General features: G+C 44.0%; 2 protein-coding genes across 3 annotated transcripts; both read right to left on the bottom strand.

Moving 5' to 3' along the window:
- Positions 1-195: 195 nt before the first annotated feature.
- On the bottom strand, positions 196-17,596 carry c5 (complement component 5). 2 transcript variants are annotated; one of them, XM_011615298.2, is made up of 42 exons: positions 17,441-17,596; positions 16,826-17,021; positions 16,593-16,746; positions 16,360-16,430; positions 16,189-16,286; positions 15,900-15,982; positions 15,736-15,826; positions 15,560-15,668; positions 15,357-15,489; positions 15,162-15,277; positions 14,862-15,050; positions 14,430-14,633; positions 14,145-14,357; positions 13,772-13,921; positions 13,576-13,702; positions 13,440-13,505; positions 12,468-12,659; positions 12,228-12,312; positions 12,069-12,151; positions 11,851-11,990; positions 11,528-11,761; positions 11,305-11,365; positions 11,136-11,225; positions 10,707-10,919; positions 5,281-5,356; positions 4,990-5,149; positions 4,816-4,917; positions 4,569-4,740; positions 4,315-4,439; positions 4,119-4,199; positions 3,663-3,815; positions 3,527-3,589; positions 3,352-3,442; positions 3,232-3,271; positions 3,018-3,120; positions 2,749-2,823; positions 2,528-2,633; positions 1,746-1,829; positions 1,097-1,186; positions 921-1,013; positions 470-608; positions 196-401 (listed from the first exon to the last, which is right to left on the bottom strand). In XM_011615298.2, exons 1-42 carry the CDS (start codon positions 17,506-17,508, stop codon positions 260-262), a joined length of 5,061 nt encoding a protein of 1,686 aa, XP_011613600.2. In that variant the 5' UTR covers positions 17,509-17,596; the 3' UTR covers positions 196-259. The 2 variants fall into 2 exon arrangements, with proteins under 2 accessions (XP_011613600.2, XP_029686043.1); XM_029830183.1 differs by having other exon boundaries at positions 4,816-4,914.
- A 659-nt stretch (positions 17,597-18,255) lies between these two features.
- LOC101065610 (PR domain zinc finger protein 12-like) lies at positions 18,256-22,620 on the bottom strand. The gene is made up of 6 exons (XM_003974619.2): positions 21,901-22,620; positions 21,036-21,101; positions 20,796-20,920; positions 20,568-20,723; positions 20,104-20,215; positions 18,256-19,589 (listed from the first exon to the last, which is right to left on the bottom strand). The coding sequence occupies exons 1-6, from the start codon at positions 22,127-22,129 to the stop codon at positions 19,129-19,131; spliced, it is 1,149 nt and encodes a 382-aa protein (XP_003974668.1). The 5' UTR covers positions 22,130-22,620; the 3' UTR covers positions 18,256-19,128.
- Between the last annotated feature and the right edge of the window lie 2,132 nt (positions 22,621-24,752).

Here is a 24,752-nt window from a genome sequence, read left to right as displayed (position 1 = left end):
TTGTGTTTTATTTTTTTGATGTGTAGATGAAGCATTTCAATGAAGTAGTGCTTAAATTGTGTTTAAAATAGAAGAACAATAAAGGATTAGGATCATCATGACCAACACCATTCATAGTCCATCTGGTGTTCTCTGTTCTCTTCTCTGATGACATCATGAATATGAACCTTTGAAGGACAATATCTGAACACACACTGGTGTTATCTGGTCTTTATTAGCAGATAAAAAATAACAGAAGAATTAAACACTTTTCTGGAACCTAGGAGCTCCCAGGGCAACTCATCAACTGCAGGTCAAGGGCAAAGACATCCAGCTGGGAAATGTAGTCAAAACACTCAGGAGAACTGCAATCTGTGGGCCACAGCTCCACCAGCGCCTCTGAGTCCAGGGGGAAACGATACCTGGACACCACACAGGAAGTCAGACAAGAAGAAGGAGATGAAGTAAGAGAATCAGGAGAAGAACTTACTTGAAACTGTGGTTCAGTGTAATCTCTGAGCCACTGGATCCCATCACCAGATACTGTTTGTTGTTCTGAACCTCAACAGATCTGCAGGTGGCCTTTTTCACCAGCTCTACTTGTGTACCTGAACTCAGCGCTTCAAACTCTACAAGACAAACATGACGATAAGACATGTCATCACAATAAACATTTAAATTTTAGTTCATAATCACAGACTGATGCTAAAGCTAACAACAATCAGGCAATTTTTGGCAAACTATCAGACCCCCTACAAGCCGGCAGACTCGGCCTATAGCAGCATAACTAAGATGTTAACCCAATAAATGTGATAATTTGTCTGTCTAGGATAGTACGGTAACTGCAACTACGTACGTGGTGTAAGCTCAGTGAGAAGGTGAGTTGGTTGTGATATTTGACCAAATATATACTATATAAGTCTGTTGTGGACATATTTGACCTTTATCTGTGTTCTTGAGGACTTCAACCACAGTGGCTGTGTAGGTCATAAAGTCTCCTTCTGCTGCTGAAGACTTCACTGTCACCTTATAGGCTGCAGAAAAACACAATTAGATACATTAGGAATGAGGTCCCTGCTGTTGAAACACATGTCACATACATGTCAAGCATTCTCACCATATTTGATGTGAGGCCGGCAGGTCTCGGTTGTGCGCACGGCTGCTGTCATGGTCACATCCACGTTTCCTCTGTAGGTCGCACAGGCAGCTAAGCAACAATGTCATTTGGTCTGTTAATTTTGAATGTCAAATGTTTGGAAAACTTTTCGTTATACTGATTATATCACCATGACAAGGAAGGATGGAGGTTTAAATTGTTACAATGAACAAATATCACTTTAGGTCACGTAACTTTACATTATGGATGTTTTTTCCATCAAAGCTCTGAACTGGATTTTCCTGCTAAAGGTCCTGTACTGGGTGCTAAAAGGCACCAGTAACAGCTGAATATTGGTTATTGATACCAGTTCAAAACATTGAGGTGGTCTCCAGGTTCCAGGTAAAGGTGTGATCAGAAGGTTGCCTACTCATTTACTGGACCAGTTTATAACTGTTGCCATGAGCAATATGGTACTTTTCACCCCCAAATGCCCCCTGGGTGCTTCCCAATGCCCCCTGATGTGACAGGTTCAGTATATGTGATAATTATTTGTATAACTACATCTGATTCATATTGTTGAAAGGTGATCATCAAATTAATTTTCTCGAAATAATCATCAACATGTAATGATGGCCCAATGTTTAGCCAATCAGAAGTCTGCTCTTACCTGCCATGCACTGACACTGTTCAGCCACACAGAGACGCTGCAGCTTTTGCTCCTGGTAGGAGAACTGTTTGGTGCACATACTTCCTGTCCAGAAGAGAAGCGTAAATAATTTAGCTTCTTTCTCTTTCTGGAAATGACTGAATTTTGAATGAGTGAGGAGTTGCAGATTGTAACAGATGCTATGTAAATAAAGATGAACTGAAAATTAAAGTTAACAACTGACACCACTGAAGTATTTGTTTCTGACATTCAACTTTGTAATTCTTGTCCAGTTTATTAAATAAGATATTTAATATTAACCTATTTTGGATTACTCAAATCTTTAGCCAGCAGCTTCTGAGACCATTTATTTCAAATGAAGCAGTTTTTTTCAGCCAGTTGATGATTATAAATTCTCTTCTTATATAGTTCAACAGAACGGACAGGAGATGACCTCTGAAGTGTTGGCGTCATTGATTCCACAAATGACAAACAGCTGATTTTGTTTTCATAAAGCATCTGATTAACTTTACAAGTTTGTTCCAAACCTCAATATTTCCAAACTTCTAAACAGAAAGACACATTTATAGGTTAAATAGAAACAAGTCAAACTAAAAAAGATTCAGAGGATCCTGATTTTTTGTTTTGTCAACCCTATCCCAAAATGTTAAAATATTCACAGAGGTCATTTCCTCAAATTTTGCTGTCAATTGTCTTTGGATCATTCAAAACTATGCGTTTTTTTGTAATATTAAATAAACTACATTTCCCAGGATGCAAAACAGCAGTTACCGTACATTCACCTTTATCCTGAGGCTCATAGATGCTGAGGAAAGACACACTGGCTCCAGTCACAGCAAACCTGTTCCTGACCCGAAAGCCCACACACAGGAAGACATCTGCGGGAACCTAGAAACCAGACAGGAAGTGACCACCAACCAGAACAATGACTTACAAAAATGAGCTGGTGTAGGTCAACATGTCATGACCTGCAGCAGCTTCACATGTGACATTACTGACTCACCATGTCCATCTGGATGACCACCATGTCTCCCTGCAGCTCATAGTGGGAGATGAGTGGCTCCATCATGTCTCTGAACTGGGAAAATAGCAGTTTGAAAAATGAGGTCATCACACAGTCAGCTGTGTGAGTTTGAGGGTTAGAGTTAGGCAGAGAAGTGGTGGGGGTTGGGTAACCCACCTTCCTAAGGCTAGAACAACCGTCCATTCACTGGGGGGCAGGACCTCCTTCCTACCCCTCTATGTGTCAACATGACAAAGTAAGAGCTTCACCTGTCTCAGATCATCCAGATAAGGTTCCACACCTGATGGAAGCTGGATCTTCATCACGGTCAGACTGGACTCAGTGAGTAGCTCATTGGGGGGGGGTTTATACCTGCAATTCACAGAGACCCTTGAGTTGGACGTTCATCTAACAAACCAAGGTTCTTTTGAACATGGGCTGTAATGAGTGAGTAATTCCTTCTGAAATCAAAGGTATTCTTACTTTGCACAGGCAACCAGCTGAGGAGAAGTCATCCTGGGATCTGAGGAGGTGAAGACACACCAATCACTCACTCTCACTGTCAACCAGTGTTGTGTGGCTAGAGTTGGGTTAAATACTAACTGTTGGACATATCAGGGGAGCCCATCTCAACAGTCACATCAAAGTTACACGTCTCCGAGGATGCTGTGGTCTCATAGTAAACCGTCTTCAACTACAACAAAGACAATTACCCAGTTACAGGGAATTCAGGAACATATTTTCGACACTTATATTACATTACATTAACCACACCCACTTTCACATTGGACACACCCGTCCCATAACCTGTGGTCACGATAATGTTGTCATCCTTGGTCACCTGAGGAGAACAGATATGTTTACATGACATGCAGGAAAAAGCTCAGTCTCTGCCTCCATCTACATCATCCCACCTGGATGGGTGTGGCCACAGGGCGGCTCTGGCTGAGCTGGATTTCTCCCAGCAGGCCTCTCCTGCTGTAACGGATGATAATGTCCTGACTGAGGACAGCTCGAGGGACTACTCTACTGTACTCAGTGAGGACCTCTAGAGTCAAGGCTGTATCCTGAGAAGCAGATAAACATAGAGAGAGACCAGGCAGTTAGTGCACAGGAATACAACAATATCATCAACAGTCAATAACTGATGTCATCATAGCATCAAAAAGTCAATCCAGAGTCAGCTGCAGCAGTCACAGCAGATTTGATTTGGTCACTTCCTGGACGTTAGTTATGAAGTCAGCCTGCATCACAACATAAAGAAACTAAAGTGGAGAAAAAGGTGTCAAAAACACAGAAGACGAGGAGCAGAACAGTCAGTCAAACCAGCCCGCTCTTCTGTCATCAACCAGTGCAAATCTGACTGGTACCTGTCCAGAGTAAAACGCCCCTCCATAGTGGTGGTCCTGGGTCAGCCAGGTCAACACCGGGTTGGCATATCGGATCCGTCCCTTAAAATCAACAAATGCCACCAATAATCAATCAACAATAACCATGTATCTGGTTGTAATTTTCATAAACCTGATACACACTTTGTGTTAAATATGGGACAGGAAGTGACATCACCTTAATTAAGACAGTCAGTAGAACATAGGCTGTCGTCTCCACCGTCACTCCGCTGGTCTGGTCTGGTTTTAGCCAATCAGTTGTCCGACTGGACTCTTGCCAGTACCTGAGCCCAGCAGGGTGACCTGCACATTGCATGAAAGTGGAGCCCTGGAGTTTTACTGCTCAAGGACATGGTGCTTCTGAGGGAAGGGTGACTCTTTCTGAGCATGAGCACAACCATCATGTCATGAATTTCTGAGGGAGGTTCTAACCTTTTTCTAGAGCCAGATTCTCCAGACTGCTGATCAGTGTGGATGCCGCCATGCTACTGGGGTCATGAAGCGTCAAAGCGTATGTCGCCACTGCACGCACGTACACACTCTTCACACCTGGAGCATGCTGGGAGATGTAGTCTGCTGCAGATCTCATGCTGTTGTCATGGAACTGAGTGCAAAGACAGTGAGTTACAGGAAGAAGAGGAGGTGGGGTAACTTAAATGAAACAGAGATGAGGCCTCACTCGTAGCTGCAGGATGGGGTCATTGATGTTTGTTGCTTTGTGCAGTGCAACTAATACGAATGCTGTGAGGAAGACTGACTGGTCGGTGGCCCCTGCAGCCTGCTGTCAATTACAGAACAACAGTGTTAACGTCCCAGTGGTGAAAGGCGACGAGGAGCAGGAGGAGGAACTCACCACTATTTTGTTGGGTCTAAAGGAGGATTTGTCAGTAAAGGAGCCATCAGGCTGCTGACAATTACGAATCAGCCAGGCCACAGAGTCCGACAGACCCTGGTGGTCCACAGGAGCCACTGACTCCAGCAGAGCCATAATTTTCACCACCAGTGCTGTCAGCCTGAGGAGAGAGACACAGCATGGGTGTCAGTCTGTAATTTACCCCTGATGGCAAGTAGTTGCAGTAACCATAGCAACTTGTAGAGACTGAAAATATCTGATTATGAAGATGGATGATTAGATGGTTCTGACCAGGTGCTTGGTTCTCTACCAATCCACATGCTGTAGCTTGAGTCTCCACCTCTGAATGAGCTGACACTGACCAGACCTGCACATACACACACACAAACACATGCACGCACGCACACACACACACACACACACACATACACGCACACACACACAGGGTCAGCCTTCACGAGACGTAGTGGTGCTGCCGAGGCGACCACGGAGCTATTACTTTCAATTTTAGACTCTTAACAGTATGTAAATTGTATCAATTTACATTTACTTTTGTTGGTTTTGTTGCTTTTTGTGTCTTGGTTGACGTTGTTTTCTTTTGGACGACCTGGTCGCCATTTATTCGCTTGTCTGTGTGAGGTGTGTGCGTGTGCGCTCGACGCGTCTGATTATCATTGTAAATTTAATTGTCCTCTTTTCTTTGTGGACAGGTGCTGCGGGCCACGGCGGGGACCCAACCCCTGGTGGAGGGCGTTTTTATCACACCTCTCGTGTGTAGTTTTGTTTGTAGTAGCACGGGTGTTTTTAGTTGTTTATCTCCCCTAATTGAGTTTTACCTGCCGGTGGGGCCCCAGCCCTGTCCACCCCCTTTTGTTTTTTTGTACAGCCGAGTTATTTCGGTGTTGAGTTGGATTTAATAAAATTGTACTGCCTAACCCTCAATCCTGTCTCTGCCTCTGGAACCGAACCGTATCTGCGCGTGCCTGTTTCCGGTTAATTCCTGGGGTGAAATTCCCCAGGTGGCGTTGTCATCGACCGTTCCACCTCTCTCCACCCCGCCACATACTGAATAATGAATTGTCAATTTCTGGTAACATTATTACAAAAGTATGTTATTTCTAAAATATTACTGTAATTAAAACATAGACAAAAACTAAACAAGATTATTTTTTTAAAGGCTAACACAAATATGTGGACATAACTAGGTTTAAACAGCATCAGGAATAGAATGATAAAAAGAGTTAGCAAAATTTGACAGAATTTCTTATTTAGAAATGTAAATGACAGTCAGCATAGCTTTCAAAACTTGAAGTCATTATCATTGGAGACTTTAATATCCATGTAGATGTTGTAAATGACAGCTTTAGAAATGGCTTCATTTCATTACTTGAGTCAGTTGGTTTCCTCCAGCAGATAAACCAACCAACTCATAGCTTCAACCACACCCTAGATCTAGTTCTGACTTATGGTGTTGAGATAGAACATGTGTCAGTGTTCCCTCAGAACCCACTCCTATCAGATCATTCATTGATCACTTTTACATTTATGATTAAGGATTCTTCTATGCTCAGAGCACAGTCTTACTATAGCAGATGTCTTTCAGATAATGCTGTAGCTAAATTTAAGGAAGCGATCCCTGTGCTAATCCCAGGACCACTGTGTGTTTCCCTAGGGATCATTCATTATAATCTTAGCCCTGCAGAGGTTGACTCTATTGCTGAAGGTGCAGCAACCTCACTGAGAATCACGCTTGATTCTGTTGCCCCCCTGAAAAAGAAAAGAGTAAATCAGAGGAGGTGTGCCCCGTGGTATAATTCACATATCCGGACCCTCAAGCAGAAAGTGCGCAGACTAGAAAGGAAGTGGTATTCTTGTAAAATGGATAACTATCATGTACCGGTAGCCTGGAAAGACTGTCTGGCAGAAAAAAAAGGATAACTTTCTTCTTAAATTGAAGAAAACAAGAATACCATAACCCCAGATTTCTTTTCAGCACTGTGGCCAAATTAACCATGAATCAGTGTTTTAGATCCACATATCCCTTCTTCCCTTAGTGGTGAAGACTTCATGTCTCACCACGTGTCTTTTAGATCCCATCCCAACACACCTGTTGAAGGATGTTTTACCATTGATAGGCAGTTCTATCCTGGACCGGATTAATTGTTCTTCAGTGACAGGTTATGTACCCTGGTCCTACAAGGTGGCAGTGATTAAGCCGTTGCTTAAAAAACCATCACTGGATCCTGATGTGTTAGCAAACTATAGGCCGATATCCAACCTTTCTTTTATCTCTAAATTTCTTGAGGAGGTTGTGGTGACTCAGTTACTGGAGCACCTGCAGAGACACTGCCTGTTGGAGATGTTTCAGTCAGGCTTTAGAGCTCATCACAGGACAGAAATAGCATTACTTAAAGTTACTAACGATCTTCTTATAGCTTCAGATCATGGACTGGTTTCTATGCTGGTTCTGCAGGACCTCAGTGCTGCTTTTGATACAGTTGATCACAGCATCCTGTTACATAGACTGGAACATATGATTGGGATTAAAGGGACAGCACTAGACTGGTTTAGATCATATTTATCTGATAGATACCATTTTGCTCATGTCCATGCGTTCCCTCTTCATACAGTAGGGTTAGCCATGGAGTCCCACAAGGTTCTGTACTAGGACCAATCCTTTTCACCTTGTACATGCTTCCCTTAGGAAACATTATTCAGCAGCATGGGATAAATTTTCATTGTTATGCTGATGACACTCAGCTATATTTGTCCATGAAACCAGAGGAGACAGAGAAGTTAGTGAAGCTTCAGACCTGTCTTAAAGACATAAAATCTTGGATGTTTTCAAATTTCCTTCTCCTTAACTCAGGAAAAACTGAGGTCATGGTGTTTGGTCCTGAACCTCTCAGGGATAGATTAGATCACATGATCACTCTAGATGGCATCTTCTTAGCATCTAGTCTCTCTGTGAGGATTCTTGGAGTAACTTTTGATCAAAATCTCTCCTTCAACTCCCACAATAAAATAGTCTCTAGAAGTGCCTTTTTTCACCTGAGGAACATCACAAGGATCAGAAAGCTACTGACACGGCATGATGCTGAAAAGTTAGTCCATGCATTTGTTACTTCCAGGCTGGACTACTGTAACTCTTTATTGTCAGGGTGTCCAAACAACTCTTTAAAAAACCTCCAGGTGATCTAAAATGCTGCAGCCAGAGTTCTGACAGGTATTGACAAAAGAGATCACATAACTACATAAATACTGGTGTCTCTTCATTGGCTGCCCATTAAATTTTGAATAATTTTTAAAACAGTTCTTCTGACCTACAAGGTCCTCAGAGGCCTAGCTCCATCCTACCTGGAGGAGCTAGTGACACCTTACCAGCGCAATAGACTGCTCTGCTCTCAGAACGCTGGTCTACTTGTGGTTCCCAGAGTCTCTAGGAGTAGAATGGGGGGCCGAGCATTTAGCTACCAGCCCCCCTGCTATGGAACCAGCTCCCAGTCCAGGTATGGGAGGATGACTCCATCTCCACTTTTAAAATTAGGCTTTAAAGCTACCTCTTTGAAAAAGGTTATTGTTACTAACTCTGTAGTTTCAGTTATTATCCTAGACAGACAAATTATCATACTTAGGGGGTCATCTAATCATTAGGTTAACATCTTAGCTATGCTGTTATAGGCCAAGGCTGCCAGGGTCCAGAAACATGATCACCTGACAGGCCTCTGTCACCCCAATGGGTCATTGTTTCTTCTCCTCTCCTCTCCTCTCCTCTCCTCTCCTCTCCTCTCCTCTCCTCTCCTCTCCTCTCCTCTCCTCTCCTCTCCTCTCCTCTCCTCTCCTCTCCTACCTATTCTCTCCTCTACCTGTCCTCTCCCCTTCTCCTCTCTTTCTACCCAGCCGGCCATCAGCAGGAGGGTCCCCCAACATGAGCCTGGTCCTGCTCAAGGTTTCTTCCTGTTAAAGGGGAGTTTTTCCTTGCCACTCTTGCTTGTTGGGGGTTAGGCCCTGGGATTCTGTAAAGCACCTTGAGGCAATTTTGATTGTAAAAGATGCTATATAAATAAAGATTGATTTGATTTGAAATGTTAGAGTATAAATTGAATGTTATTGTCATTATTTCAAAAACCAAATATTTAAAATGTACTGCTCCAAATTATTACACACAGCAGAGTTTCAAAACATTTTAGAGATTGGAAAGAAGTGAAAATGGTCATTTGTTGAATTTGCAGCATGAGGAGGTCATATTTACAAAAATCAAAAGCTATTTCAATCAAAATCACCTAACAGGTCAAGTTGCATTTTAACATAGGAGCCCTCATTTAATCGCAGCTTAATTCTTGCATCCATTGAACTTCTGATTTTTTGGAGAGTTTCTGCTTGAATTTCTTTGCAGGATGTCATAGATCTTTTGCTTGAGGATGCTCCAAAGGTTCTCAATAGTGTTGAGGTCAGGGGAGGATTGGGGCCACACCATGAGTTTCTCTCCTTTTATGCCAATAGCTAATGAGGCAGTGGTATTCCTCGCAGCATGAGACAGTGCATTGTCATGTATGAAGACGATGTATGAAGGGACCCAGAAACAGCCAACGAGCTCTCTCCCTATGATTCTGGCCCAAAACATGAATCTGCCACTTCCTTGCTGACGTTGCAGCCTTGTTGGGACATGGTGGCCATTCACCAACCATCCACTTCTCCATCCATCCAGAGTTGCACAGCACTCATCAGTGAACAAGACTGTTTGAAAATTAGTCTTCATATGTCTCTGCACCCACTGCAGCCATTTCTGCTTGTGAGCATTGTTTAGAGGTGGCCAAGGAGAAGGTTCATGCATAACTGCAAGCTTTGGAGCATCCCCAAGCAAAATATCTATGTCAATATCTAAATATCATTGACTATTTATACAAATCATAGAAAAAATGATTTGCATAATAATTTGGAACGTGGTGTAGAGTTATTAAGATAATGCTGCAACAGACATTAGTGGATCTACTGGGTCTGTTTGCGGATAAATACATTTTTCTACCATTGTCTCCGAGAAACGGGTCAAGATGTACCAAAACTGCTTCTCTTTGTTAAAAGGAACAAAGATTTGTTGAAAATGGTGCATAAATAAAGCAAATGAATCTGGAGAAATACAGGTAAAAACCATTTTAAGAAGAATGACTTGAAGAATGTGTGGAAAGGTATGAAGCCGATTGAAAAGGTAGATGCCACCAAAGCAGCAGGTCCTGATAGGATACCCCCTAAAGTGTTAGCCAGCACCTTCTCTGCTGTTTGATTGTTGTTACTCTTCTAATGATTTTCCCGATTTATGGAAATAAACCTGTTGGGACTCACCTTAGTTGGCATGAAAGTGCCTGAAATTTTTTTTATCAATAACTTAGACGTTATCGGTGAGCATTGGCAGCATATCGCACCAGCGTCCACTCAACCTTGCAGTGGAATTCCTTAAGGCCACAACCCCTAGCGGTATGATTTTGAGCACATTGATCACTTTAAATGTACATTTGTTGAACTTTCTTAGGTGTATGTGTGTATCTGATGCTAACTTATATTGTCAAATTTAAGGGTAATTTACCTGTAACTATGGGCTAAGATGCATGGATGTATAATCTACCCTCAGCTGAAGTCTTTAATGCGGGCCTGATGGTGGCTTCAGGTGCTATAATTTTAGGGGTGAAATAAACATGACGTGTTTCAGTTTAGCATCTTACCTTGTCTGATCTTCTCCCTCAGATCTGCTGAACTCTTCCTGATGTCAGCTCCCAGAACTTTCCAGTTTCTTGATGTCTCCAGGTAATGATACAGCTGAACCTGTAGGAAGAGTATGCCAAGCTCTGCCTCCGCTGACCCCGCCGGCAGGTTGACAAGCTGTCGAAGGCCATCTGGGCTGTGTACCACTGAGGTGATATCATCCAGAACTTCACCTGTGTCAGGGTTAGCGTTAACCTCACAGGCCACAGGGGACAGAATGGACTTCATTTGAAGGTTACTTGCAGAAAAGTAAATCACTCGCTGATGCAAACTTTCCTCAGATCTTCAGCATCTATTCATTTTATTGTGGATGCACTGCAACTATTCCCCTACTGATCCTTGGCTTCGCTGAAAGATTAACCTTGAATGTTAGCTTAGCATCATCTCACCATTGATGGTTAGCATCCTCTCCACAACCGTATTGGGAACCATGTTGGATGGTAATGTGTTCTTCAGCTCCACAGTTATCTTCTGTGAACCTATGATGACACAACAGTACAACCTAGATGAGGGTTTTGTAACATTACATGACCCAGTTTTGAGCGTGAGCCCTCATACCGTAGAGTCCTTGTGGGTCGAGTCTCCCTCCTGACAGCAGCTCTCTCTTGATCCCTTCAGGCTGAAACATGAGCCATCAAGTAGTTTTAATAATAAAACACACCTTATTTTTCAAAACCAGTCAATCTTTAGTGAGAATAAAGAACAATTGTGGATTTAATCCAGCTGTGAACCACTCATGTTTGGTATGTGTTTGTATGTTTTGTGTTGATCATGTATGTACCACCACACGTAGCTTCTTCTCTACAACATCCTTTTGTCCGTGCTGTGTCTTCAGAACAAAGGTCAATGTGTGTTCTCCAGGCTCCAATCCTAATACAGTGAAGGTCACTTTCCCCACCCCCCCTGCAAACAAGGGCTTCCAGTTGCAGCTGGTAGAGTGTAGCCCTGTCCCCCCGGGAATGGGATGTGACTGCATCAGGCAGAGTGCTGGGCCGACCGTCAGCATTACACAATACTGGCAACAGAGCAGAGGAATAAGAAGCCTGGCTTTTCAAACACTATGGAAGAGCATCATGGGAAATATAGTAGACTTGTGCATGGTACCGTAATGCTGTCAGGCTGCTGGTTATAGACAGAACCCGACAGCTCCAGCTGCTCTCCTCTGACCACCTGATACGGAACAGGAATGTCAACACTGAGTGGCAGACTGACGGACACCTGAACCGGATCTGCCACACAAATCCCTGAGGAGAACCACGCAGAGCTTCACTCACACAATCTAAAACTCTCACACTTTCTAAGAGATGGAAGTATAAAGTCACCAGTCTTGAACATTCCCACAGCCTGAATGTGCCAGGTGGTGAGCGAGTCCGGTAGAGTTCTGGAGATGGATGTTTGACCTGGACTGGAGATGAAGAACAGACTCCACTTCAACAGGAATTGTGTTCAAGAAAGGTTTATCAGGAGGTGAAAATAGATACCTGACACGCTGCACCTCCCACATCCAGCTCTCCGGGAAGTAGCTCCGGATCAGGGACGGCGCTTGGTCGAAATCTGCCCCCAGCTCTACAGATCAGATCACATTCCATACTTTTAAAAGAATAACCACAATAACAACCTAGAGGAGCAACACTAATAACAGCAAAGGTTGTAAAGACTGTCAAATTCAAACAACAGTTTTCATACATGTGAAAATGTACAAAAGTGTTTGTCCAACTGACCATGACGTCCTAAGATCAGGTCCTGGTCCTGGTCCAGATTCTGCTGTACAAACTCGCAACAGTCTCTGAAGGCATGTCTGCAGCGAGGGTTACTTGGGAATTTCTGTTTGGCAAACTGGAGGCAGGTCACCGTCTTCGGAATGAACCTCATCCCATGCTCACAGCATGTTTTCACCGGACCGAAACTCTCAGCTGGTTACACAAACACATTGCACCTATCACACCTTAAATACGTGTCACATCTGAAACACATGTCACACCTGAACCACATGTCACAGCTGAAACGCTTGCTACACCTTAAACACCTGAAATGCCTGTTACACCTATCACACTTGTCACAGCTGAAACACCTGCTACAAGTGAAACGCCTGCTACATCTGAAACGCCTGCTACATCTGAAACAGCTGCTACACCTGAAACGCCTGCTACATCTGAAACAGCTGCTACACCTGAAACGCCTGCTACATCTGAAACGCCTGCTACATCTGAAACAGCTGTTACACCTGAAACACCTGCTACATTTGAAACGCCTGCTACATCTGAAACAGCTGCTACACCTGAAACGCCTGCTACATCTGAAACAGCTGCTACACCTGAAACGCCTGCTACATCTGAAACGCCTGCTACATCTGAAACAGCTGCTACACCTGAAACGCCTGCTACATCTGAAATGCTTGCTACACCTGAAACATCTGCTACACCTAAAGCACCCAAAACACCTGTTACATCTGAAATACTTGTTACGCCTGAAACACCTTTTAAACATGTGACATCCATCACACCTGTACATCTGAAACACCTGAACCATTTGTTATACCTGTCACACCTGGAACACCTGTTCCATCTGAAACAGATATCATATCTGTGATGGTGGTAACACATTTCATACCTGTTGAATTTGCTGTACCTGACAAACCTGTCTTTTATCATTTTAGAGTGTAAAGTGCAGCAGTCGTCATTGTTATGTTTTACCTTTTTTCTTCTTCTCTTGTTCTGTCAGAGCTCGTTTAGGTCGTACGGCGGCTGTGCACACTTCACCTGCATACATGTCATCTTGTAAATCAAGCAGAGTATGGTGGGTGACTGACTGACTGATTGACTGTCATACCACTTGTTGATGCTTGCGCATTGGCATTAGTTATAAAGGTGAGTCCGGCTAATCGAAAAACGTCTGCACTGTCTCTGCCACTCCCTCCACCACAGCCCAGGTCAGTGTGTTCAATGTGACTCAGAACCTGTAGACCACCATAGGGCTGTTACTAACTCCATGTGATACAGGTCATAATCATATCCCTCCGTGTTACCGTAGACAATGGGTCCTTATAGTTGGGACGTAGTGTAAAAAGGGCGGAGTCAACTGCTGACAGAGCCACAAGACCATCCTGATTGGCTGCAATTTTAAACTGCAAGTTGCTCTTTGGTTTGTGTTCCTGCCTGCGATATAACACATCAGTCTGACACACACACACACACACACACACACACACACACACACACATATACACACAGTAACTACAGTGACTGACTCAGTTATCACTACACATGTTCAGTTCATGTGGATAAATCAAAGTGAAGGACATGTAACTTTTGCTTCTGTCCATGTGGTGCTGATAATGTCATAATTTTGGAGCATAATACTCTGGATGTATGACGTTTTACGTAACATTAAGGCCGCACCTGCAGACCATTGACACATTTGTCTCTAACATCGAGCCATATGGAGTCAGCGACCAGCTCAGACGTCCCCTCCCCAAACAGGATGTAGTAGACCAGCAGGCGGATGGACGGGACCATAGAAGGTGTGACCTCGAAGCTAAAGGTCTGTTTATTGTCAGCGCTGGATACAAACTTTATACTGCCAAAGTCCACAACTTTCCCCTTGGAGAGCACCTGAGGAGAACAAGATGTCACCAGTAACCATGGAAACAGTAAACATTCTGACTTTCAGCTGTGTTTCCTCACCAGGAAGCTCAGCGCTCTGACAGGTATGTAGGAGGGTGTGGCCGAATACACCTTGATATTGGCAAAGCTTCCCACGACCAGCCCATGGCCGGGCAGCGGTGGGTCAATGTAAAGGTAGCGCTGGTTGGGGGAGTGATAGGAGACGGCTGCAAGATTCAGTGTGGCCTGACTGGCTGCTGGGAGGACTGGATCAGCTGTTTCAAACTGTTGAACCAGAAATAATAAAAGTTTATTGAACACAAGGGCGGGGGAGAGAGAAGGAGGGGGACAGAGGTAGAAGAAGAGAGAGGGAGGGTCTTCATGTGTGAATTATACTAAAAGGGGGAACCTCCTCCAAGTCTATATTCAAGGGCACTAACAAGGAAACACATGGAGAGAAAAAGCGACACAGTAACGAGCATCATCAGGTGTTTAGAGGTTACTCTTCCTCACCGTCAGCACAGTCCTGACTGCATCATTTGGTACGTTACAGATGAAGACAGCAAGGCCGTTTGAATCACTGGTGCTCCTGTCAGGACAGGGCATCTCTTCTTGGTCCTTCCCCTGTCTAAAGAGCTGACGTTGGGCCAGGCCAACCAAAATGTTCTTCACTGGATTGTTCAGGTAATCTTTCACAACAACCTGAGACCAGAAATTTATCACACTTTAAAGTTCACTTCCCTGTTTGGCTGACAGTCCAAGCTAACATTACAGTTAGCCAAATACTAACATCTAACAGTCATCTTTCCGAACCTGAATGTTATAAGGAAGTCCAGGTTTGATGAAAGGGGGCGTGGACACCAGACTCAGTCTGTAAGGTGATTTGACAAACTTCACAGCAGCAAACTCCGCCTCTTGACTAATCCCACCTTAGACATGTGGTCGTGCAGGTTAACACTGTTTATATTCTCAAAGTGATCAGCTTTAACTTGCAGTACTGCTGTGTACCTGTGTCCTCCTGCACCAGAACTGCAATGTACAGATACTTCCCCACCAGACCGTTCAGGTCTTTTGGACCATTGTGTTTTGAAAGAACCTTCTCCATGTTAACAGACACGTCCACTTCACCTATAGAAGACAACTGAAACACACATATGCTAAACTGTAACATCTAAAAAACAAATATCATTTTCATAGTTTCTGTTTCTTACTCTTTCTCTGGAAACAGAACTTGGAATGAGAACTGGAGAATCTTTCCCACTAACATATCCATAACGCAGGAATACCACAGCATCAGCCACTGGAGCACCATGAAGATACCTGAGAATGTTGAAAGTGAAGATTTAGCTGAGGTGTGAGCTAAGAGGATGTTAGCATGTTTGCACACCTTGCTGAAACCTTGAAGTTAAAATTTTTGAAGCTTCCATAGCTGATGTAGTTTTTTTCTGGTTTCACCAGGATGGAAAAACTGGGTAGAACTGTTGGAGAACCTTGAGCAGTTGTAAAATAATAACACAACAACAGGTTGTCTGGCATCATTTGTGTTTTTACCGTATTCTTTCACTTCAAAGTCTGTTCTGGCTGTTGTGGTAAAATCATCAGAGTATGATGCTTCAATAGACCAAATCCCCAACCTGGAATCACAATAAAACAATCTGAAATCACAAGAAAACAACTTGGATTCACAACAAAAATGTTGGAATCACAATAAAACAGGTTGGAATTGCAATAAAAACAATCTGGAATCACAATAAATCAACCTGGAATCACAATAAAAACAACATGGAATCACAATAAAACAGGCTGGGGTGGGGATGAACCTGATCGGTAAAGTTCTTACTTAGGTCTGATAGGGATCTTGAACGGGTTCTGCATGGATGGTATTCCATTGTTGACATCAGTCATCTCGATGACATCAACTGTTATGTGATCCGGATCCTGAAAAGCAGAAGCTAATCTGAGATCTGATCTGACATCAGATTTATGTGTTAGTGGAGGTTATTATACTAACCTTGAAGGTCAAGAATACACTGCGATTGGCTGGCCTCAGCTCCTGATTCAGAGAGAATGCCCTCACCTTAACTGACACACACACACACACACACACACACACACACACACACACACACACACACACACAGACACACACACGCACACACACACACACACACACACACACACAGTCTCATCTGTGCTGCTGTGGCTCAGCTGTTCTAGTGCAGTACATTGTGGGGTTTCTCTCACTGCTCTGATGTGGTGTGTAGACTGGTTTGTCCGTACGGATGAACAGGAAGCCGTTGGTGCGACTGACGGGGATGGACAGATGCTGGTTAATCTCCGCTGATTGAACATGAAGAATCACATGACTCATGGTCCGAGGTAGTCGACCTGGGTACAGCTGAAGGGACAGAGGACACTGCACGTTGATGGCAATAATGACAACAACGGTAAAGATGGCTAATGTCATTAGGTCTGACCCGGACTTTGGCGGTGGCCTGATGGTGGTTCTGAGTGTTGAGGGTGATGGCTTCCTGGGCCAGAACCTCATGATCTGGAGCCATGGAAGTCTTCAAGAACACATAGACCCTCACCTCATTTGTGAAGCCAAACAGCTGCAGCAGAACCGTTTCCATGGCATCCAGCCGCAGTGACAGAGGGGCAGTTATCAAATATCTGAGGGGTGGAGCCATCGTTATGTAAACAGGAAGTGATGGAAAAAAAATGGTGAGCTTTGAACTGAACAGAGAGCAGCGGTGGCACCATGAGGTCAACAGGACAACTCTACCCTGATGCCAGCAGATAGGTGACGCCCAGCCAACAAATCACACAACCTTGAACCTTTGGCCCACGTTTATGGGGCTAACATGTCTCGGACCAATCATAGCACAGGACTGTCAGCGGCGGCGATGCTGGATGCACTGGTGTAAAACCTGTTCCTGCGTTAACTAAAATAAATACAATTCTGTTTTCTGTTCACATTTTTGGACAATGAAACTTAATTTTTTGCGAAATTCTGTTAAACTCTGACAGAAAAATGAATCAAAACCATTTTTGTAGAATAATTTATGAGTTACTGTGGACTGGAAACTTACGATCTGGAATCAGCTTCTGTCCTCCAACACAGGCAGAACACACACAGGAGGAGGACACACACCTTCATCCTGAAAAAGAGAAAACACACAACTGACTGAGACAGCCTGAAACAAACACACACTGATTTAGTTAGTTACTGATCAACTATTGACAAACATATGGGCTTTCTAACTGGATGACACAGCAGAAACTTCCACTGTGTGTGTGTTTGTCTGTGTGTGTGTGTGTGTGTGTGTGTGTGTGTGTGTGTGTGTGTGTGTGTGTCCCAAAGGTGTGTTTACTCAGTCTGTGTTTTCCAGTCTTTCTTAATTCTGTGGACTTTCTCTTATCCGCTGCCCATCACGTTGTTGCCGTTGTCTCTAGCCCGCTGGCGCCCCCTGCAGGCTCACATGTCACTTGGGCTGCCTCAGAACTGTATTTCCTTCTATTGATGTCTGTGTAGATTCTCAATCATCCAGGTCATTGTATCCAAGGTAGTTTTCTCTGTCAACTGGACTGGGTTTCTTCTCTTGAAGACGTTTCGCCTTCTATCCAGAAGGCTTCTTCAGTTCTGAACTGTCCAGTTGACAGAGAAAACTACCTTGGATTCCTTCTATTGACCTCATGGTGGCAGCAGAGATTAAGCCTCGGAGTGATCGGCTCTTTCATTTTTCACAATTTTCATCCAAATAGCAGAAAAGTCTATGGAAAGTTCTGGTCGCGATGATCCTGTTGAGATTCGACAGCAATTTCTGACAGAACACAAATCAATTCGTCTTTAAATTCTTTATCTGCAAATCAAACGATATTAATGGAATATCAACCTCAGACAACACCTGGTTGGTGATATTTTATTGGAGAGTAGATACAAGTACAGAGACGTTTACCGATCATTACAGTTGTCATTGCTTTGAATATTTAACATCATATTATAGTGAATTCAGAGGCATCCAAACATTTACAAACATTATTGTTGATGAAAGAAATATGTTCTAAGAGATAAAAATGATCTTAACTCTGAACAATGGCATAAACATCAGCAGAACTGCAGCATTTCAACAAGAATCAAAGTGACATTTCTGCTAAATCATGCTATAAACATTTAGCCAAGAGCCCTCAAAGATATATCTGTTTAATTTTATGATGTGTGCAAATTGCATTTAAATCCAGAACTCGATATTTTTTCCAAGTCGGCCAACAAAATAAAAGTTGTTTCTCTGACATCTGAGCAAACCATCTGAACTTAAATGTGAGCTGAATCTGGACCGTTGGCTCTGATGACAACTTTGGTATGTTTTAGCATGCTAACAAGTCATTAGCATGACGTCTGTTGCGTCACACTAATATAGCTTTAAAATCTGGCTCAACCTCCTGTCACAGCGCCCAAATCACAGTATTTGCTGAGCTCAGGCGCCGCACACACTCGACACTGTTAGTGTAGCTGAATCGCAGTGGGCCACAGCGACACCTACTGTTCCACATACACATTACAACAACATCAGCATGCAAACAAAAATCATGACATCATCACTGCGACCACTCCTGATTTATACCAACAGGCTAACGTCATGCAACTCTTCAGAAATGTGTGTGTGTGTGTGTGTGTGTGTGTGTGTGTGTGTGTGTGTGTGTGTTATAACGGCGCCAGGACCATGTAGTAAGATGAGGACCTGGATGGGATCTCAGCCTGGATTTGGACCTGGACGTCTCACAGCACCATGGCTGGAATGTGATGAACGAGTGAGGCGTGGTGAGTCATGCTGAGCTGAGACGGGTGAGGATGAGGAGGAGGAGGAGAGTGAGGATTATGGATGACGACTCCTGCAGCTCCTCCTGCAGCCGTGGCAGCGTTTTCCTCAGCTGGTCGGTGTCTGGCGCTCTTCTGGTGCGCCCTGAGACCAGCCAGCTGTGAGTAGGCCGACTGACACACGTGACACTTGTAGGGCCGCTCTCCGGTGTGAAGCCTGACGTGGTTCCTCAGAGTGGAAGACTGGCTGAAGCGCCGGTTGCAGAAGCGACAAACGAAGGGTTTGTCCAATGTGTGGATGCGCATGTGTGAACGCAGGTTGCTGCGTGAGTTGAATCCACGGCGACAGATGACACAACGCATACGGCCGAGGCTGGATGAAGATGAAGAGGAGGAGGAGCCGTCACAGGTGTGGAACTCATCTGAGGAAGGGGAGAGACGTGTCAGACTAAAGATACAATCTTTCCCAATGGCTGATAGGCTGTTGGCCGCAGTGAAGAATCACCTGAGTGACAGGTGTTGGTTGTGGCTGTTGTGTAAATATCTTGTGTTTTGCATTTGAATAGCTTGGTGGTCCTCACAACTGCTGTTTTTCAAACAGACTGGCTGGTTTGACTGCTAAAGTTGCTGAATTTCTTTTTAAAAAGATGTGTAGAACCAGCCTGATCCAGCTGTGGCATTAAAGATGTTCACCTACACACTGATTTAAAACCAGTTCACAACTAGATCCGTTTGAAATGTTTTCAGAGCAGCGAGGTCAGACCAGCCAGACGATCACTGGTTTCACACCAGTCTGAGCTGCTTCCTTTCTTTGTCTGGACTGAATTCTCACATTTTTACGCTTTGTTCTTGTATTTGTCACATGTTTCTCCACCAGATTTATAAAGGGATCGTGTGATCAGAAGCACAGCAACTATTATAATCAATAATCAATACCGCTCTTGCTTTTCTTGTTCTGTTCTTCATCTCCTGGAATTCCAGGTATTCCCAGGAAGGTGTTGTGGGAGTTTCCATACCAGACAAGCAGCTCCTGATCTGGTGGGATTGTCTGGAAAATATGAATACATCCGAATGAATATTTTTAAAAAAATCAAAAATCATTTTAGACATTAAAAAATGTATTGGAAGGAAAAACGGATTTATTTTATAAAAAAAATGTGTGTCTGATCTACTGTGCCTATTTCAGCCAACAGAGACACGCCGCTCCTTTGTTTTTACGAGAGGTTGTTTTTTTTTTTAACTTTTAGGTCATTTGAAGTTGTACACTTTCATTATTAAAATATTTTAAACTTAAAATCAAATTGGCAAATTCAAAACAATAATTTCATTTTAGACTTTAGTTCTATGTCCACATTTGACTAGTGTTCACGGTTAGTGTTTTCCACGATGTATTCACGGACCTCCACAGCTTTGTAGAAAATGCTGCTGCCGATCTGGACCACCTCCAAGTTCTGCTCCTGCTCGTTCCTCGCACACTTGATGTAGGTCATCCAGCTCCTCTGGTCCTCCTGACTGGCGTCGATAAAGTATCTGACGCTTCCGTCTTCGTTAAACACCTGATATGTAGCAAAGTCTCGGTTTTCTGAGCTGAAGCGGTTGTGACGGTTCAGACATCATCATGATGTTACCTCCCACATTAAGTTGTTGTTTCTGAACAGATCGATGTGATCCGCGGAGATCAGGCGACCCGTGAAGGGACCCATTTCTGTTCCCGCTTTGATCCACGTCTTTGAGAAAATCCCCAAACCTTCACCTGGACGGAGGGACGGACGGACGGACAAACAGACAGACAGACTTCTATCACCGTCATCATTGATAATAATAAACATTTGTTCCATTGGTAACAAATTGAAAATGTTCGAACGGACCCGGAACTGAACTCTGAGCGATGATCACCTCCGAAGGCAAAACCAGACTGGACAACTTCTGAACCTCTGAGGAGAAAACACACACACACACACACACACACACACACACACACACACACACACACACACACACACACACAATAAGAGGTCAAATACTTAGGAGCGGAGGAAAAGAAGAGACGTTGAAAACCTAAACATGGCGTTAAATTCACAAGGAAACGCAGAAGGGAAAGAAAATCAAAAATCACATTATTTGAAGGAAAAAAGACGAAAAATTTAGAGACGTAGAGAAGAAAAAAGATTTAATCCACATTTAAGTGGTAGTAGAGTAGAACACTAAGGCTTTAACAAATACACTCAAAATAATTCGGTTGGTTCCGTCCCAAAATCCTTCATCTAAATTATTCTGAACGAATTTTGGGGGAACTGAAACGAAGCAACCTTTTATTAACCAAATCATGAGGAAAAACGCAAAAGGCCGCATTTTATTGTTCCTGTTTCTGTAAAAAAAAGGAAATTAAAAGCCGATTTAATAAAGGTGTGTGGAGATTCGGAGTCGCGCAAAAACGTCAAGATCGATCGATCAGGAATGGAAATCAAAAATGTAATCAGTTTTGTTAGTCTTGATATTATTTTTTTTTTAAAATCCTGTACAATGTACAAAAGTACAATATTACCACTAACTATTTAAATAAAACAATGCGATTAGTTCAATCAGTTTATAAACCACTTCTCTGACTAATTAATATATTTTACGTTTGTGAAGAGCGACGAAACATTTTCACATTTAAAACATTTCTGGCTGAATCTCAAATTCGCTGCTGTAGCTTATCGATGGATTGCTCAGTTTCTTGACGTCACTGACCTCCAGAGAAAGACTGCGCGAGGACTTCTGCGGTGAAGGCGGTCTTGGGGCTCGCGCTGGCCGCGCTGCGCTCCTCGTGCTGCTGATGTTCGCTCAGCACGTGCCGCCAGCGTCCGTATAGGAAGCTGTGCAGGATGTCCGAGGTGATGATGTCCGCCAGAGAGGACGCCGGCTGCGGCTTAAAGGCTGCCTTCAGGCCCAGTGACGAACCGGGCAAAACGGACCCCATGTTGGTGACCCGAGGGACCGGGAGCCGGGGGACCGAGAGCCGAAGGACCTGGAGCCGAGGAGCGAAAGAACCTAACCCTTAGAAACGGTGTAAGTTGAAAAGTTCTATTCACAGAACGAAAGATCAGAGATGAAGGTTTGATGAACAAGATGGAGTGTTTGACAAAAAGAGAGAGAGAGAGAGTTCACGAGCTTCAATCTGATCTGATCTGCAGAGATCACCTCCTGAAGTCCTTATCAGGGGAGAGAGGAGAGAGAGGGAGAGTAAAAGAGAGGAGAGAGAGGGACCACAGGGTCCTCTCGCTGGTCCTCTCTAATCTCATTCAACTGCTTCGTTGATTTTGGAATATTTTTACTCAGTAAAAAACTATAAATAAAAATGTCACTGAAGTCGAATAAACGAAATCTAAATTTTACTTGAATAAAAGATTTGGTGATGAGACATCAATGGAGCTGTCGTAGTGGAATGTGAGGGGGGAGGAGGAGAGAGAGAGTAGAGAGGAGGTGGGAGAAGAGAGGAGGATGAGAGGGGAGGAGAGAGGAGTAGAGAGGAGGCGGAGGGAGAAGGAAGGAGGAGAGTAGGAGGGAGAAGAGAGGAGAAGTAGAGAGGATGCGGGAGAGGAGGAGAGAGGAGGGAGTAGTAGAGTGGAGAAGGTGAGAGGAGGAGGGATAAGCGAGGAGGAGTAGAGAGGAGGGAGTAGAGAGGAGGGAGAAGGGAGTAATAGAGTGGAGGAAGAGAGGAGGAGGGAGAAGAGAGGAGGAGAGAGGAGGGGGAAAAGAGAGGAGGAGTACAGAGGAGGAAGTAGAGAGGAGGAGAGAGGAGTGAGTAGTAGAGTGGAGAAGTTGAGAGGAGGAGGAGAGAGGACAAGGGGGAGGAGGAGTGAAGGGAGAAGAGAGGAGAGGAGGAGGGAGGAGAGAGAGGAAGAAGGAGAGGAGAGAAGGAGAGAGGAGGGGGGAAAGAGGAGGAGGAGAGAGAATAGAGGAGTAGAGAGGGAAAGGAGGAAGAGGAATGTGAGTGACAGAGCAGGAAAACAGATTAGAGAAAGATCACCAAGACAACAGCTGCTGTCTTCATCCTCCTCCTCCTCCTCAACACGATTACTGTTGTGTCCCACTTTGATCCTCATTTATGAGCATTTAGACATTCGCACGGGCGCACTCACGCGCGCGCGAGCGTAGACAAGCACATACACAGAATAAATCAAGTTAAATATTTTGTCGCAGAATGACTAAATTATACAGAATCAATTAGCTGAATTAAATGTTTGTTTTCCTTCATTTCTCTTTTTAAAATCAACAATAATAATGACGACCACATAATAAAATCAATAATAGTAACAATAATAATAGCAACAACAACAACAATAGCCATAATACAACAATAACAATAATCGCTATAATTATTTATATAATTTAACTATAATTACAACAATTAGTATTTTTATTACAATTAGTATTACATACGTTATATATAATAACAATTATTATTATTATTATTATTGTTATTATTATTAAATCAACGTGATTTCGTCTCGGCAGCTCCGAAGCTCCGCAGGCCGACTCAGGGCGCTCCTCTGCCAGCTTCAGTCTCAGCGGGCTCCCGCTGTGCTCCCCGGAGCCAGAACACGGAGGCCGCGCGCTTTTGTCCCGACGCTCAGAAAGAGAAGAAAAGAGAGAAAATCCGGGAATAATGAAGGATTAGCAAATGTTTGTGAAACGGTGAGAGTGAATGAAGATGGATTTTCTGCCTTTTTCAGCTTTTCTTCAGCTATCACGGCTGCAGCCGCCGCGCACGCGGAGCGAGCGGGACTTTCTTAATGGAGGCGCGTCTTTATTGAATGAGGACACGCTTTAATGAGCTTTAACGGGCCCGGCGGAGCACTGAGGCTCCGGAGGACAGGGGCGGGGGCGGCAGGTGACTGGCACGCGTGAAAACATCAGGAGAGGAGAAGACTGGTGGCTGACCTGAGGACGAGAAGAAGAAAAGAAAAAGAAAAAAAAAGAGGAGCGCGGAGTGGGAACCAGCCTAAATGGCACATTGATATTGTTCCGCTAACCAGATTATGTGCAGCGTTTGCAGCCTCGTTAGTATTCATGCGCCGGACAGACGCAGTAATTCCCCGATAAAAGCTTGTGAGCCATGAGGAGACAGGCCGTCAGCTGCTGCAGTCCAACCTTCTCCACACTCCTCCTCATCACCTTCATCAGGCAGAGGCCCACAGCTGACCAGTATCATCATTCCTCTGACGCTGTTTGGTCTGACTGTGAAGGTCAGCTGAGCTTTGATTCGGATCCGTTTCAGTGATGGCGCCACAACAAGACGGGAGCGGTCCCGTGTCCGGACACTTGGCTCCGTTGTGAGTCCCACCAACAGGTGAAACTGATGTTAAAGGTAACAGGTCCCCATGCTCGGTTTCTGCTCCAGGAAAAAAATGTTTCCAGTTTGTGATTTCTGCTGCCAAAACTCTGAATTTCCTCCTCTGAGGATCATGTGATTTCCCCTTTGTTGGTCCCTGAGCATCATGGGAAACATTTGGACTGGATCCAGATCACCATCACTTTAATGTTTAATTAGGTCTCTCTCTCACACACAGTTCAGCTGTACTTACAGAACATCTTCCTGT

Source organism: Takifugu rubripes, chromosome 21, assembly GCF_901000725.2.
Source record: "Takifugu rubripes chromosome 21, fTakRub1.2, whole genome shotgun sequence".
Classification (NCBI taxonomy): domain Eukaryota; kingdom Metazoa; phylum Chordata; class Actinopteri; order Tetraodontiformes; family Tetraodontidae; genus Takifugu; species Takifugu rubripes.
This window is presented reverse-complemented; position numbering and strand designations above follow the sequence as displayed.

What these genes read in the sequence shown, in the direction of transcription:
- LOC101065610 (XM_003974619.2), bottom strand. Translation starts at nt 22,129, where the DNA reads ATGGGGTCCGTTTTGCCCGGTTCGTCACTGGGCCTGAAGGCAGCCTTT. An exon ending in CGCTCAGAGTTCAGTTCCGG is followed by an intron (nt 20,921 to 21,035) that starts GTCCGTTCGAAC and finishes CCCTCCGTCCAG; the next exon opens with GTGAAGGTTTGGGGATTTTC. An exon ending in ACAACAACTTAATGTGGGAG is followed by an intron (nt 20,724 to 20,795) that starts GTAACATCATGA and finishes GCTACATATCAG; the next exon opens with GTGTTTAACGAAGACGGAAG.
- c5 (XM_011615298.2), bottom strand. Translation starts at nt 17,508, where the DNA reads ATGAAGGTGTGTGTCCTCCTCCTGTGTGTGTTCTGCCTGTGTTGGAGG. An exon ending in TGTGGGAATGTTCAAGACTG is followed by an intron (nt 11,991 to 12,068) that starts GTGACTTTATAC and finishes GGTTCTCCTCAG; the next exon opens with GGATTTGTGTGGCAGATCCG. An exon ending in CTATGAGCCTCAGGATAAAG is followed by an intron (nt 1,830 to 2,527) that starts GTGAATGTACGG and finishes TCTTCTGGACAG; the next exon opens with GAAGTATGTGCACCAAACAG.